Source organism: Phascolarctos cinereus, unplaced genomic scaffold, assembly GCF_003287225.1.
Source record: "Phascolarctos cinereus isolate Bilbo 61053 unplaced genomic scaffold, phaCin_HiC Scaffold_9;HRSCAF=440, whole genome shotgun sequence".
Lineage (NCBI taxonomy): Eukaryota > Metazoa > Chordata > Mammalia > Diprotodontia > Phascolarctidae > Phascolarctos > Phascolarctos cinereus.
Window position 1 is genome coordinate 29,626,668 of NW_027556402.1, and position 16,812 is coordinate 29,643,479.

At 37.2% G+C, this 16,812-nt stretch overlaps 1 protein-coding gene across 1 annotated transcript in view; it reads left to right on the plus strand.

Moving 5' to 3' along the window:
* HERC3 (HECT and RLD domain containing E3 ubiquitin protein ligase 3) overlaps positions 1 to 16,812 on the plus strand; it is a 116,211-nt gene that overhangs the window by 45,964 nt on the left and 53,435 nt on the right. The window contains 7 exon segments of the mRNA XM_020988306.2: positions 1,937 to 2,067; positions 2,547 to 2,707; positions 5,760 to 5,836; positions 11,218 to 11,242; positions 11,245 to 11,341; positions 11,897 to 11,959; positions 15,458 to 15,569. Coding sequence (XP_020843965.1) covers positions 1,937 to 2,067; positions 2,547 to 2,707; positions 5,760 to 5,836; positions 11,218 to 11,242; positions 11,245 to 11,341; positions 11,897 to 11,959; positions 15,458 to 15,569 — 666 coding nt within the window.

Here is a 16,812-nt window from a genome sequence, read left to right on the forward strand (position 1 = left end):
AGTGTGTGTTGAGGGGGGGAGGCAATACACTCATAGTACTCACCCTGAAGCCCCTGAGCCCCCACTAGTATATCTTCTATTTATACAATAATGAGTAACTGTGACTGATTAACTTTTAAACATAGAACATTCACTAAATAATAATTACAAGTAATTTACTAAATGACAAAAACAAATGATAAATGAAAATGATAAATTACAGTTTATGCTCACTGGAGGACAAAAGCAAGAATAATTATGACTTATATTTAGTAGAAGACAAAAACAGCAATAATCATCATGACCTTTTCTTAATAAGAAGGCAAAAGCAAGAATAATGAAGAACATCACAGTCTACTGGTAAATCTGGGTCACACTCTCCTACCAATACACACTGTATTTGTAAAGGAAAATGGGTGCACCTTTATGGAAACCTCGTAAGGAGGCACATGAGTGGGCAAACCTGTGTACCTGTAACAATGAACAGCTCTGGATTGTAAGCCTTGTTGTTTCTTAGTCCTTCTAGGAAGAGTTTGCACCACATGAATGGCTGGCTTTCTTGACAGGAAAAGCTGTTCTTGAGCTAGTGAAGCAGTGACAAGTTCTTTTAGCTCATTGCCATTCTTAACAGCATCCTGAGAAAGTGTTATGCTAAACAGCCGCGTGTGCTTCTTCAATGATAGGCAGGTCCTTTAAGGCAGAGGACTGCAAAGCTCCTCACTTTGGCTGTCTGGCCAGCATAGCCCAGTCAAATCTTGACCCTGTAAGACTTTTTCTCCTGTCACCTTTTCACAAAGCAAAGCCTCATTTCCAAAAAGCACTACTCGCAGCAAAATAGACTGCAAAGTCCATCTTTCACCCTCTATTTCTCTATCTCAAACAATCGAGGACAGTAGGAAGCAACCATTCACCCCCACCCCCTTCAGGTTGTAGATGGGATTAGAAAGCAATAAACTAGTCAGCTCTGTGTACACCATCAGGATTCAGTTCTCCTTCCCTATGTGTAGCATTTAAAGAGCGTCCTTGGCTAACTCCTCAGCCTTTCTCTATCCAGTCAGCAAAACGGTTCTTCTTTCTCAGTCAGTAGGTCCTGAGTGAAGCAGCCGCAGGGAGTAATCCATCCTAGCTTGAAGCACTTTTTCTCACTGCCTTCGCTGACTTCTGTTCTGGCTTCTTGTGTCTGCTCTTGGGATTCAGCTTACACTTCTGCTTCTTCTGTGTGTCTCTTCCTATGGCTTCTCTCTCCTTCTCTCTTTAGTCTCTAGTGCCTTCTCATAAACAGTGACCCATTCTGACTTATGATGTGAAACTCAACAGTTTAACCTTTTTGTCAGGTATAAACTTTGAATACTTACATAATCTTCCTGTTGTCTTCAGTACAAATATATTTATATAATATTATAAATATATTGCTGATAAATATATCATTTTGTCTTCAGTAGATATATGTAATATTATAAGTACATATTAATTATAAGCATGTAATTATATTACATAATCTTCCTATTGTCTTAAGTACATCTACTTATATGTAATATTATAAATATATAATTATATTGAATAATCTTCCTACTGTCTTCAATATATATTTATATGTAATATTATAAGTATCTATTAATTATAAATCTATAATTATATTACATAATCTTCCTACTGTCTTTAGTTTATATACACGCATATATTTGATATAGATGTGATATATAGTTAATATATAATTTATATGTACTCTTATATTTAATTTTTTAGTGATAATGTTTAAAACTCTAAAAATAGTCACGTGCAAATGAGCTGATGGACCATCATGCTCTGGGTTATTCTGGGTAAAATTCAAATGGGGATAGAATTTCTACCTAGCCTGTTCTTTTGTGAGTGCTGAATTTAGCACAGTGCTGGAGAAGAGACTGTTCAAATTGAGAAGTACATTTGTGTGAAATGATGTGATGTTTGTTTCTGTCAGAGCGGAGGAGTGTTCACTTTTGGCGCTGGCTCCTTTGGACAGCTTGGACATGACTCCATGAATGATGAGGTTAATCCAAGAAGGGTTCTAGAGTTAATGGGCAGTGAAGTGACTCAGATTGCTTGTGGCAGGTGAGTGATGGCGTGGGTTTTTTATTTTTTAAACAACATTAGAAGAGCAGCTTGTCTTGGTAGTAATAAGGAGAGAGATTATCCATAAGCCAAGTTATTAACTATATTGTTATCATTGAAATATTAATTTATGTAGGGCATTAGGACCAATTTAGGACCAGGTGTTTCACATGAGGGTAGGCTTGTCAAAAATATAGCAGGTGGGGATTTGGGCAGGCAGAGATCCCATGAAGATGCCGAGCTTTGGGATTCAGCAGGTGAGAAAATACAAAGCTTACTTGGAAATTCTGCCTGGGCTTGAGTTTGCTGCCTGTTTTCCTTTCCATGCTCTTCCCTTTTTATCCCAAGCCAGCATTGAAAGGCGAGGCAGCTGCAAAATGTTAAGCAGAAGTTGGGTGCTGGTGTATTTTTGTACGTTCTGAGCATCTCTGTGCACGCTCACGTTAACTTGAAAGGATGCTTTCTTGTGTTCCTCCTAGACAGCACACTCTAGCCTTTGTGCCTTCCTCGGGGCTCATCTATGCATTTGGCTGTGGAGCGAGAGGCCAGTTAGGAACTGGACACACGTGTAATGTTCAATGCCCATCTCCTGTAAAGGGTCATTGGGCTGCTCACAATGGCCAACTTTCATCTAGATCTGGTAAGTGTTTCTGCTGAAATTAAATAATTTTAAAAAGCGTGAAATTAATTTTACACACCCACACACGTGTTGTTTATCTTTATCTTGAAGAGCTTCTGAAGGAAGGAATTTATGACAGAACTCCATGTGTGTTCTGGTGTATGTAAACATTTTTTATGTAAATTACATGTTTATAATAAATATTTATCTAGTATTTACTATGTGCAAATATTGTGCTTGACATTGTGAAGAATACAAGGAAATGTGAAATACAGTCCTGCCCCTCAAATTTTGACTGAATCCAACAAATGTTAATTGCCTGCTATTTTCAAGACAGGAGGCACCTAAGTGGCTCAGTAGATAGAAAACCTGAGTTCAGATGTAGCCTCAGACACTTATTAGCTGTGTGACCCTGGGCAAGTCACTTAACCTCTGTTTGCCTTAATCCATTGGAGAAGGAAATGGCAAACCGCTCCAGGATCTTTGCCAAGAAAACCCATGGTCAGTATGATCCATGGGATCTTGGAGAGCTGCACGTGACTAAGCAATTGAACGACAATGATGTTCGAGAAAATACTGTGCCAGGTATTGGGGATACAGAAATGAAAGATAATGCAGTCCTTCCCTTCCTGGGGCTTGTTTCCTATGGGAAAAGAGTGGCATGTACATAGATAATGAAAGGCTGGATGGTGCAAGGGTGAAAGAACGGGATTTGAGTCACAGGATCAGGACTTAAGTCTTTTCTCTGTCACTTGCTATCTGTGTAACTTTTGGCAAATCATTTCATCTCTCTGGGCCTTAGTTTCTTAGTCTATGAAATTAAATGGTTGGAGTAGATGACCTCTTTGGTCCCTCCTCATTTTAGATCTTGGATCCTACGATAAGTACAATGCAACATAGAATGTCATTGGGAAAGCTGAGAGATTCGCACAAAATACCTTAAGGGAATTTTGAGGAGGTAAAGAAAGCTTTCAGCTGTAAGGATCAGGAACTGACCTTCATGACCTGAGCCTTGAAGGAAGAGTTTTGCCGGGCAGAGATAGGCAAAGATTGCATTCAAGAGCTGGGGACAGCCTGTGTGCGTCCCTTGAGGCAGAAGGTGCCATATTGAACTTGAGCAGAACTAGTTGTTAGTTTGGTTAGAACATAAAGTGTATGAAGAGGAATCATATGAAATTGGGCCAGATTTCAGAGGGCTTCAGTGCCCAGTGTCTGTGCAGCTGTGTGGACAGATCGAAGAGGGAGGGGACCAGTCAGGAAGCTGTGGTAGTAATGCATGTGAGAAGTGATGAAAAAATAGAGTGGTGGTGGTGTGGGTGAAGAGAAGGGAATGGATCCTGTGCAGGGGGTGTCAAAGGCCTGCAGAAAGGTCAGAGAGAATCAACACAGAGAAAAGGTCATCAGAGAGTTTAGCTTAACATCTAATTTTCTCTTTGGTATCTTTTTTTAATTTTGCTTTGATTTAAAAACATAATGTGATCATAACTACATATTGGATAGACATACTTTTGAGCCTGTCCATTAGTGTGTACGTCTGGCACAGCTGGCAGAATTGGGCAGTGAGTTGGGCTCACAACTGAACAGGGAGAGGAGAACCAGCTAGATTGCCTTCATAAAGTTGCAAAGCTTCTTCCAGAAACAAAAAACCCATCTTTCTAATACCAGTATCCTACTGGTGTTGTATGACCATGAGACATGGAACACAGCAGCCTCTAAATAATTAGAAATGAATTTCCCATGGAGGTCAGTGGTTCATGGCAGTAAGTGTGAGTAGTCTGTGACATATAAGCAAAGAGGAACTTGAAAGAACAGGAGTAAAGATGTTATGAGGGAAAATTTATTGTAGGAAGATGGGCTGGTCATGTGTTAAGAATGAAGGCTGACATTTGTTCAGCCTTTCCCAGCATCTGGAAAAAGCAAGGAAAGGCTCCACCAGTGTGTTCAGTTGAACCCTTGCGGTAAATTTCTAGGAGGAAATGGCTGAGTCACATGAGCTGGGCAGGTATGAATGGGTTGTGATCTGCATTACTTGTGGGGGGAGGGGGGGAATCTTCCAAAACAGTGAGATCACAGATCCATTTAAGAGTAAGTAATTCTGTGCAAGTATTTTCTATTATCTTGCAAGAGGTAAATGGTACAATGTCCACTTAAAGGAAAGAAATACTTAAAAAAACAAAAATATAGAAGAGTTAGAAAATAATGTAAAAGCAGATTTAGGAATAGTTTCCTATCTTCCCTTCCTGCCGGAATGTTCTCTCATTGTAGGACCTTACTTAGAGAACTAGACTTTTACGATATGAACACTAGTGATTTTAAAATGCAGTATTGCAAAATGATGGCGTAAGTGATCATGATTTACTGGTATCATCAGTTTAAGATGTTTGACTGTAACTTAAAGGGTGCTATTAAGTCTAACTTGGATATTCTGTGACAGAAAGCTCCAGGGACCATGCTGCCCTTGTATGTTGCATACTCTTGCCCTCCTGATGATACTATATATCATTTCCTGTGTGGAGATGTCCCTGTGAGTTGCCTGTGTGCTCTTGGGAGGGATTACTTTAGAATCCAGGTTAGGGTTAAGTACAGAATTAGGATTAGTAGAACAGTTCTGATGAGGTTGTAGGTAGAGGTGTTTGGAATAGATTTAGTTTGTAATAAGTATCTGAACCTAGTACATGCTCAAAAATATATTGAGTATGAGTGGAAAGAGCCATGTGCCACAGTCAGAAGATTGGTGTAGTTCTGACTCTTCCACAAACTTCTTTGTGACATTAATCCTTTCTGGACTGAAGCCTTCCCCACTGTAAAATGAGGGAGTTGAACTACATGATTTTCAAGGACCCTTCTAAGTTCTAAAATTCTAGAATTAAGGTTTGGTTTCTTCAGAGTAAGACACTCAGGACGCTCATTTTTTTTGGAGTAAATACTCAGTTAATTTTGAATTAATGCTGTCGACTCCAAAGGAGAAATAAAAGTTGGGTTTTTACTGATTTTAGAGCTTTATGTTAAAAGGCAAATTGTGGAAAGTCTTCAGATATTGAAAGAGGTGATGTGTTTGCTATTTCTTTAACAGATTCCTTTAAATATCACATTGTTAAACATATCTTCTCAGGAGGAGACCAAACTTTTGTACTTTGCTCCAAATACGAGGTAAATTTTTTATTGACTACTATCATTTGGGGGAGGGATTAGTAGTATGGTTATTTTATGAGCTGATATTTCTTTCATATGCATATGATTCCATAAGCAAATGATGTTACTTTTTGTATCTAATAGTAATAAGTTAGTCTTAAGACTAACTTATCCCATTAGAACAAACACATATAAGAAAAGTATCACTGACTTCCTAAGTTAAATTTTGAGTAAGGAATTTTTTTTCCATTATTTCAGTTATTAATTGCCAGAAAAATACTTTGGCATTGTCTGAGTTCTGCCTTTCCCCTTTCTGGTTAAGTAATTTGAAATGCTACATAGATGCAAATTTATATTGTTTCTTATTTAACGTGGATTAGTATAGTTATTATTTTGTGACATCTATAGATTTCAGAGAGAGGCCTGGCAGAGAGGCACAGATGGGTAGAAGCTACAGACTGAGTAACTGCCAGTACCCAGCCTTCTTGGATAATTTGGAACCTCTGCTGCTCTCCCTGTCATAAGCCTAGTTTCATTGCAATCAGGTTCCATTAAGAAATAATACAGAAAGAAATGAAATCCCTACAGGCTAAAAAAAAAATCACCATTTTTTTCTCTAAGGAAAACTTTATTCAGTCACCAAAGATCCTGGCCAGAACAATGTGAACCAATGTGAACCATTCTGTTCCTGAGATTCAAGTATGTAGAACATAAGCTTGATGTTTATATTCCTCTTATAAACATTCCATTTAGTGTATGTACACATAATCTGTTCTCTACAGTGATTAATCACCATTAATTGAAATTAATAATGATGAATTTCAAGTGTGACTTGAAAATGACAGAGTTGAGAAAATAGATGAGTGTTATAGAAAAAATGTAGGCTCAAGTACACATAACAAGAATGGTGAACGTTAGGCGACACAGGTTGAATCTGATGAAGAGGAACAGCATGTTAATAAGAAGGAAAAAGGTGCCCTGTGTTAGGAAGGTCAGCTTCCTTTTCTTTTGAAAGGAAATTTTAGCAACACTTTGGAAATGTTAATACAGATGTTCACCTAGACACTCTCGTATACTGTTTTGATCACTGAGTCTATGTTTAGCTTTGTAATTAATCGAGAAGTTTACATTCTATTGGAGAATAATTTTTCTTATGCTTGGTACAAACTATAATAAAAAAAGAAATATTAACTTGTCAATAATGCTTATGCTTTAGGTAGGTTTCCGCTGAGTTTTGCTTTCTTGGTGCTCCACCTTTTTTGTGGGTGCTAAACATAATTGCTCTTTCCTCTCCTTTCTTCGTCCCTTCCTGTTGACCCCTCACAATTCAGCATTAGGAAGTATTTGTCATAGATCACTCTGCTGGACATTTGTCTGAAGCTTTCCTTTACTTCTCTGATGTTTGACCTGTCCCCTTCTCGTTGTGTACATGTCTTAGTACACGTCTTAGGCTGTTAGGCTGTAAGATCCTTCAAGTCAGGTCTTTGTTGCTTTTCATCTTTATAACTGCAGCACCTAGTATGGTGCCTTATATGTAGTGGGAGTGTAATAAATGTTTGTTGAATTAGACTGGGGGAGATAGAAAATTTAGCTATGATAACACCTTGTCTTGATGGGTTTTAGTCTGGTAAACCTAGTCACAATTTCCCTTGAAGATGGAGAGGGCAGGGAAGTGTATATAGTTTGTAACATAGAGAAAGGTTTGTTTAGGTCAAGTAATTGATTCTTCCCTACCCCTTCCTTCAGGTCCCTACTTAGAGAATTACCAAGTGTTAGAGTTAGAAGGCACCAGAGAGATTCTTTTATGCAAATTCCTCATTCGCCAGAAAGGCGAAGTGACTTAGCCTTCCAGTCAGTCACGAAGAGTTGACTTGCCACATGGCCCAGGCCCTCTGGTGCAATGAAACACTCTGCTTTCAATGAGCTTGGATTCTGTTGGGGGAGGCTTTTCAGTACAGAGGAGTCACAGCACTACGGATGATTGGAAAAGACCTCATCTAGGCTATGGTGGAAGGGAGGGAGGAGAGTTGAGGGGTTTGAGAATCCCCAGAAGAAAGGACAGCCTAGGAGGAGGGAAGGTGGAAATCACAAAACTAGTAAGGGGCAGAGTTAAGATTTCCATCCAAATCTTCTGACTAAATATAGTATACTTCCTACTATACACACAAATTAAAGTGATACACAATTGCTATCATATTTTCCCTAGTACAAACCATTGTTGTTGGCCTTTATGCTGTATCAGTTGCAATAAGTACTAATGTGGTCCTGGGTTTGTTTCATTTAAAGGCATTTGGCATTTGGATGTAAAGTGAAAGATGAGGACATCTGGTTGTGACTATGTTTACATTTAGGGCCTACATCTTTCTTCTGTTAGATAGCATTTTAAAATCGTGTGTTGAATGGCAGATGTGAGCAGGGTTTCTGTAGAGGCAGTATAGATAGTGCAGTCTTGTATTGGTTTTAATCTTATCATCTATGTATGTATGTAAATACACTTTCGGTTATTCATTTCTTATATGTAATTAATTGTGACAGGTTTTGTGTTCTCAACTAGAAACTCCCTGACCATTTCAGTAAAATAGTTTACCATGTAACAGATGATAGGAAAGCTAAGTAGTTTCTTATTAATTTAGGTTAGGAAAGTTAGGTAAGACTTTTTTTTTTTGCCATATGGTGGTAAGCATTCTATTCTCAACAGTGGGAAATGAGAAAAGTGAGAAATTCGACTTCAGATATACTTGTATGTATCTATTACAAAAGCAACATTGACTGTCTGTATGAATTGATAGTAGAAGAATACTTTAATGTTCCTTTTTTCCCCCTTCCATTTTACTTGGGTCATACCTTCTCTAAAATCTAATTCCATTGCAGTGTTATGATATGGAAATGACCTTGAATTCTCAAAGGCCCATGAGTTCTAGCAGGTCCTACCCATTTGGAAAGGTCTTGAGGATAGGCCTACTGTGAAATGACTGTATGTCTATGGTTATGCCTGGCTAAATGAAGAGAAGCTTAAAGGGAAAAGGACCCACATGTACAAAAATATTTATAGCAGCTCTTTTTGTGGTGGCTAAGAATTGGAAATTGAGGGGATGTCCATCAATTGGGGAATGGCTAAACAAGCTGTGGTATATGATGTAATGGAATGTTATTGTGCTATAAGAAATAATTTTTTTCTGAAATCTGGAGAGACTTACATGAACTGATGTATAGCGAAGTGAACAGAATCAGGACAATGTTGTACATAGTAATAGCAGTATCGTTTGATGAAGAACTGAATGACTTAGCTATTCTCAGTAATACAGTGATCCAAAACAATCCCAAAGGATCAATGATGAAGAGTGCTATCTGCCTCCAGAGAAAGAACTAATATTGTTTCAGTACGGACTGAAGAATGCTATTTTTCACTTTCTTTCATTTTTTATTTTGTTTGAGTCTTCTTGTACAAAATAACTAATATCGAAATGTTTTACATAATTGCACACATATAACCTATATCTGCTTGCTGTCTCAGGGATGGGGGAGGGGAGGGAAGAAGAGAGGGATAGAATTTGGAACTCAAGACTTTAAATAAAAATATTTAAAAATTGAAAAAAGCGTAGAGGCTTATCAGCAAGTTGGCTTTGAAGTGATGAACTTTCAGCCATAGCAACTCAGAAAGCTGTGGAGGGAGTGCCTAGGCCAGTGAAATCTCTTACATTGACTAGGTGGTGTTTCACATTTTGCTTACAGAGGTATGGACCATGTAGTTAAAATTCAATAAAATTGTATGCATGACGTTGTGTTTAAGGTGTTGGGAATGCAAGAAGCTTGAAATCTAATAGCAAGAATAAGACATGCACACAAATAGATGTAATAGAAAACATAATGGGAGAAGTACAAAGGAGAGATCAAGGGAAAGCCTTGTGAGAAATTGGAGATTGGGGAAAAAATCACCTCAATTAGGATAACCAGGGAAATCTTCAAATAAGTGTTGTCTCTCGAATTGAGTCTTAAATAAAGGGAGACATTTCAGAAAGCACAGATCTGGGGAAGATCTGTTCCAGCTATAATGGGGTATGAGCAAAGGAATAGAGATGGCAGAAAGCAGAACAAGGATGGAGATTGAGTAGTCTGGTTTGGCTGGAAAGAAGAATACATAAAATGAGAGTGTAGTGAAATGGAACAGGGGGAGTAAGCAAGGCAAAGAACAAGATTGTTGAAGACTTTAAATATCAAGGTAAGAAGTTACATGCTAGGGAGTGGGGAGCAGTGGAATTTTTGAACAGCGAGACAATGCATTGGAAAAAGTCCTCAGCAAATGGCGTGAGAGATGGGTTGGAGAAGGGGCAGCCTAGACATAGGAAAACGTGTTTGGAGGCTGCTGTAATAGTTCAGGAAAGAGATGAAGACAACTTGACCTGGGGTGGTTGATTGGGAATGGACTGGTGGGGACAAATGCAAGAGATAGTGTACTGGTTGAATTAACAGGGCTTTGTAACTCATTAGTTATGGGAGCTAAGAGTCAAAGAGGAGTCTACAAAATCCTACTGAGAAACAAAAAACCACAAAAGACTAATTTGAGATGTTTTGTTAGGATAGTGGTATCTCAGCTTGCAATAGAGAATCCCTTGGAGAGAGACAGGCTTTGGGGGGAAGGTGATGAGTTCAGTTTGGGATGTTTTTGAAGAGGCAACACAAGTAAATGTATCTGTCAGGTTTTTGGAAATAGGTGTCAGTGGCTATAAGGTGAAGCAGGGTTAGACTTAAAGATTTAGAAAATATACGTATAGATGTGGGCATGTTTGAGATAGTCAAGAAAGAAGAAGGTGGCCCTGGGGTACATTCATATTTAAGCAATGTAGGAGAAGGGTGAACAGTCAGAGAGACAGTGTCCCCTGGTTGACGGTGTCCAAAGCCAGCGTTGGCTGAATGTCCAAAGATGCAGAGAAGTCAAGGAGTTTGAGGTTTGCTGGACAAGGAAGAGACAAATAATCTAGGGAATGATCTTCCTTTTGACTTTTATTAATTTCCCTGAATAGGGAAAACATAACATCTGGCATTGTTTGGTATTTTGAAGGATATTACTCATGTACTCTCTGTGTCCCCTTCTCCCTTGCTGGACCCCGTTTTGTGTAGCAAACTCAGCACGGAATGGTTGAGATTAAGGGTTTGTATCCATGGAATGCACAAGGTTTCTTTCTTAATATGTAGTAACTTCTTTATTTTGGTGGAAGGAGGTACAATGACGATTAATGAAACAGTCAGGGATGTAAAGGAGAATCCCTGATTGTGTCAGTAAAGCAAAGGGGATGGAAAGATGTGAGTGTGCTAAATGCAAATGACAGAAGAAAAAGGGGGAAAGAAAGAGAATGCAAAAACATAATATGTCATTTCTTGTTATCTTATATGTATTACAGAATTCCTCGCCTGCAGATGACTTCAGGATATGAATCAAGCACAATATACCAGTTTAATAAATGATGAAACTATAGCTATTTGGAGACAAAAACTGTCAGAGCATAGCAACTCCAGTTCAATCAAGTACATGTTTCTATCTTTTCATTCCTTTTTCAAAGCATGATTGTTATTTCCTTATTCAGTATTTATTTCAAGGTGACAGGAATGAGGAAATCTTACCTTTTGAGGAATGGTTTTTTGCACTAATTTATTACCGAAATAGAAAGAATATTCTGGAGTCTTCCCCCTAAGTCATTTAATATTATTCAGTGCTGTCTGTCACCCATTCACTACTTGGTTGGCCCAACTACTTTTCACATGCTTCCCTTTATAATTACTTCTACTCCACAATTGCTAATGTGTTATACCAATTTATACCCACTGTATGTTTCTTCAGTGCCCTTTAGATCATAAGAAATTTTTGTTCTTTACATTTTGTGGTGTTCCATGATTCATGGTCATATAGCATCACCAAAATATCATCAGAATATTTATCTGTAAATTTTATGAATCTTCAAGTAGGTGAATGAAAACTTAAGTTGCTAATAGGAAAAATATGAACTAAGTGTCTATTACTGATAATTCATGTTCACAGAGTAGTTACAGTAACTAACACCTTTTGCGTTTTTTCACTTCAAGCAGTGGTGTTCTGCAGATATTGTCCTCAGCTGCCTGCTGGAATGGAAGTTTCCTTGAAAAAAAGTAAGATTTTTAGAGATTTGAAAAATGTATGTGAAGCAGATAGTCCAGAAAAGGAATTAAGGTTAATTTATGGTGGGATTTAATGCTAAGTCAATAGAGAAGGGGATGATCTTGCACTACAGTTGGTCTGCCCAATAATGGAGCAGGACTGATTGAAGAAGAGCTGGCAGATACTGAGGGCTGCCTAATAGAATGACTTTTTAAAACTGTTAGTATGTGAGAACATCATAATTAGAGGTGAGTTCTTTTTTTTAGAACATTCTTAATTTAAAAAAACACATCAGAGAGAAATAACTATATGAAAAATATACAAATGTTTTCATTTCTTTCGACATTAATATTGATAGAATCACAGAATCTCCTAAGGGACCTCAGACCATCTAGCTCAATACACATCTGAACAAAAATCCCATCCATATCCTACTTAACTAGCAATCATGTCACCTTTGCTAAAGATGAGGGAAGATCTACTACCTTAAGAAGAACTCCCTTCTGCTTTTGGGTGGCTTTGATCCTTAGGGAGTTTTTCCTTATATCAAACTTAAATTTGCATCTTTTTGACTTCTAAGCCATTATTCTGCCTTCTAGGTGAAACAGAGCATGTATAAACCCTTTTCTAACATTTGAAGACAGATATTTCTTCCCCAAGTTCTATCTTCTCTGGGAGAAGTGTCCTCAGTTCATTTCTTATATCCTTAAATATGAGATCTTCACTGTTTTGATTGTTCGTTTTTGGATACTATCTAGCTTATCGGTGTCCTACAAATCTAGTGTTTTTTCCACAGTACCACATTTCCTTCTTTGCCTAACAGTCTGAAAATTAGAAACGTTTTACTTGTTAAAAATTAAAAGTATTCAAAAACAACTTAGTGTACTCTGGTTTAAAGCCACACAATGAGTTGATTAGCTTCATTATAGTAATCTAGTTTGGGGAATGGTTTACACAAACAGTTGATCCAATTTGACAAGCTGATAAGCAAAATAATGAGATTGGATCAGCCATTTTGACAATCATTGCTTAACTTGATAGAATCATCTTGCTCCATACATCTAAGCTTGTGTTAGATTTTTTATGGGGTCATTGTGTATTTGGGTTTTTGTTTTATTTTTAAGTTATGGAATAAAACAAGTAAAAAAAGATGATTGTACATAAAACTGCAAATTTATTACACACAACTTGCCATTCCTTTCAAATATACAACAAAATTATCATCTAAATTTTTTCCTTCCCTCCCCTGGCAGTGGCTGCCATTAGACACAAATATGAGTGTGTGTGTGTGTGTGTGTGTGTGTGTGTGTATACATATGTGTGTATGTGTGTATATATGTATATATGTATGTATACACATATGTAAATTATTCGTATTTCTATTTATCAGTTCTTTCTCTGGATGCAGATAGCCTGTTTCTTTGTATGTCCTTTAGAATTAATTTGGATATTTATATATTTGTAATAGATAAAATAACTTATTCATTCAAAGTGATGATTATATATTTGTAACTATATCCCTGGCTGTAGGATAGTATTATTTCATACATGGAGTTCTGAATTCATCTAAGTATTACCTATAGAAGATGTTGCTCTTGACACAGAGATTTCACCAAACTTAGGGTCATTTGCAAAGTTGGCTCCAGTCTGACACCTTCAAAATATCACTTACCATGCTCCTTCAGTTGTCAGTGATCCATTGATAACAGCTGCTGTTAACAGTGAAACTAAGTGTGGAGTCAGAAAGACCTGAGTTCAAATCCAGCCTTAAGCACTTACTATCTGTGTGACCCTGGACAAGTCACATAAACTGTCTGCCTCAGTTTCCTCATCTGTAAGATGGAGATAAAAATAGCACCCATCTCTCAGGGCTGAGGAGAGGATCAAATGGATTGAGACTTGTAAAGAGTTTAGCTCAATGCCTGGCATGTAGTAAGTACTATATAAATCTTAATTATTATTATAAATGTTACCTATCATTAGCTATTTTATATGTGTGTGTATATATGTATATATACACATACATACATATATACTGCATGAATTAAATTATACATATATATATACACCTATATCTATCTACACATATATGCCTATATAGAACTGTGTATGTACCACACCTACACACACACACACACACACACACACACACACACACACACACACACATACACACATGTATACATACACCACTGTGAATGTTTTGAAAGTTTACTAAAGATGACGTAATGAAGCTACTGGAAAAGGATAACTTGAGAAGTTAAAAGTTGCCCAGCTTCACTGACTTGTGCCTGTTTAAATTTTTCTTGCTGTGAATTGACTGTAGTAAAGCACTAATCTAAAGCTAGTTTGTTCTTTTTGTCTTTCTCAATCTTCTATGAGAGTGAAGTAAGTAATGTGATAGTTCATCCCTTCGCTGATGCTGGAAATTAATTTTAGTGTAAACAAATTCTCAGATTCTACTGTTGTAGAACAGTGGTCCTAAAACACATTGGTTCATGAAACAAATCGGTTCATGAGATTTCACAGAGCATTTATGCAATTGACTCTTGCTCCAGTGAAACTCCTCTGTGGACCAGGACTTTTTATTCAGTTCCACTCTTGGCTCTCTGGCTGACATTGTACCCTACAAAGTAGGTAGATGGCACAGTAGAGATAGCACCAAGCCTAGAATCAGGAAGATTCGGGTTTAAATGTGGCTACCCACATTTACTAGCTGTGTGACGCTCATTTTCCTCAACTGTAAAATGAGAATACTAATGGCACTTACCTCCCAGGGTTATTGTGAGGATCCAGTGAGATAATCTTTGTAAAGTGCTTAGCACAACTCTTGACATGTAGTGAGCGCTATATAAATGCTCATCCCCTTTCTCCCTCCCCCATCTGTAGTATGGGTTAAGGTCAGATTGGGGTTGTTAGATTAAAAATAGGAGAGAGGAGTGGTAGCAGAGTCTGCCTGGTGCTCTTTAACTGTTGGTAAGCGTCTAGCGGTAAGTGAACACGGAGTAAACAACCTCTTCAGTTCTTTTCCTCCTCAAAGCCTTTCTTGATCTCCCATGTTGGTGCTGACATTCACCCTTGGGTCCTAAATAGTACTTTGTTTTGTGACTCTTATGCACTTAACATGGAGGGTTTTATTAATTATAGAACTCTCTGTTGTCTTACCCTTCCATTAGAATCACCCCATAAGACAGCAAGGACAAGGGTTTTGTTTAATTTAGGTTTTGTTGTTCCCCTTTGCCTAGTACAGAGCTAAACATGCAGCAGGCATTCATTGATTATCTGTTGAGCAATGAAGGGAAATTTTATGTAGACATAAGCATATTGTAGCCTTTGGATTTTGGAAGAATGCTCTAGCCATCTGGAGGACCTCTGTGTCTCTGGCAAAAAAATATGTTAATATTGCAACATTCCTAACACCATTCAGAGTGTTTGTTTTTGGCCCTTTTCAGCATATTGTTTTCTTTCTTATATGTACATTTCTGTGTGTTCTTTTTGGTTCATTTTAGAATTGATGAGCATTTTAAAACTAGTCCCAAAATTCCAGGGATTGACCTGAATTCTACCAGAGTGTTGTTTGAGAAGCTAATGAACTCTCAGCACTCGATGCTTCTAGAACAGGTACGTCCTTACATTTTGCAAGTGTTCTTTTTTTCAAGAAACAGTATTATGTATATTTAAAAATTAAGTTTATAAGGAGAAGCAGCATGATGTAGAGAGGCCAGGTAGAGAGCTGGCTACGTACCCAGAGAGGTCAGACTCATTCATACTGGCTTTGTGACCCTGGCTAAGTCCTTTAACCTTTCAGTGCCTCCAGGCATCTTTCTAAGATTGCAGAAGTTTCACATCTGCATTGGTAGAGAGAATTTCCTTGCTGGGAGTTCCCTTTACAAATGAAATCATAAATCATAAAAAGTTTGTGGAAGAAAAATGCAGGAAAAGGAAAGTGACACTTTTGTATACTTAAAAAAATTTTTTCTTTTGAAATTTGTGACTTTAGAAAGTCAATTTCATCTTTTAATTTCTCTAGTGATCTTTGTTTTCCAAAAACCTACCTCTCTGCAAATACCTTCTGAGTAGAATTTAGCTCTGAGTTAACTATCTTCTTAAATACAACCTAGTATAGTTTGTGGAGAAGGAAAGGTTACATTTAATGTGTTTACATTTAAGATGTTTAAAATAAATACTTGTTATAATGTTTTCAGGTTGAGAAAGCGCCTTGCACAAAAACCTCGTGGTATTTATAATCTGGTGCTATGAAACCTTTTATTGCCTCATGAAAAATCAGTGTTTTTTTTTTAACCTTGATTTTCAACATGTTATGGTTTGGAACTGTTAAAAGATTTTAAAGCTGCTAATTTTGGTAATTATTCGTGTAATTGTGTTAATGCTTTTATAATTATGTATTCTGCAGATTCTGTGTGCTTATGTATATCTATATAAAACAGAGATTTTTTAAGCCCTTTAAGATATGGACGCATCATTTTTTTGCATTAATGATGGTAGCTGATAGGTATAAAAATTGCTTTGCAAAACTTATTTAATGTATTCATTTGAGGCCCACAGTAATAATGCCCTGGTAGTATAGTATTGATGCTTTGAAGTTGCATTGCCCTTTATAGTTTATAAAGTACTTCCAGACTATTTTCTCATTTGAATTTCTTAACCTTGTAAGGTAGGTAGCATAGATATTATCCCTATTTTACAAGAGGAAACTGGAGCTCAGGTGAGGTTTAGTGACTTTCCCAGTAATAATGAAGTAATAATGATTAATGAAATAATAATGAATTATGAATAATAATAATGAATTTATTTCCTACTAAATAGTGAAAGAAAGATGCAGCCCCATATAATTTGACTCTGT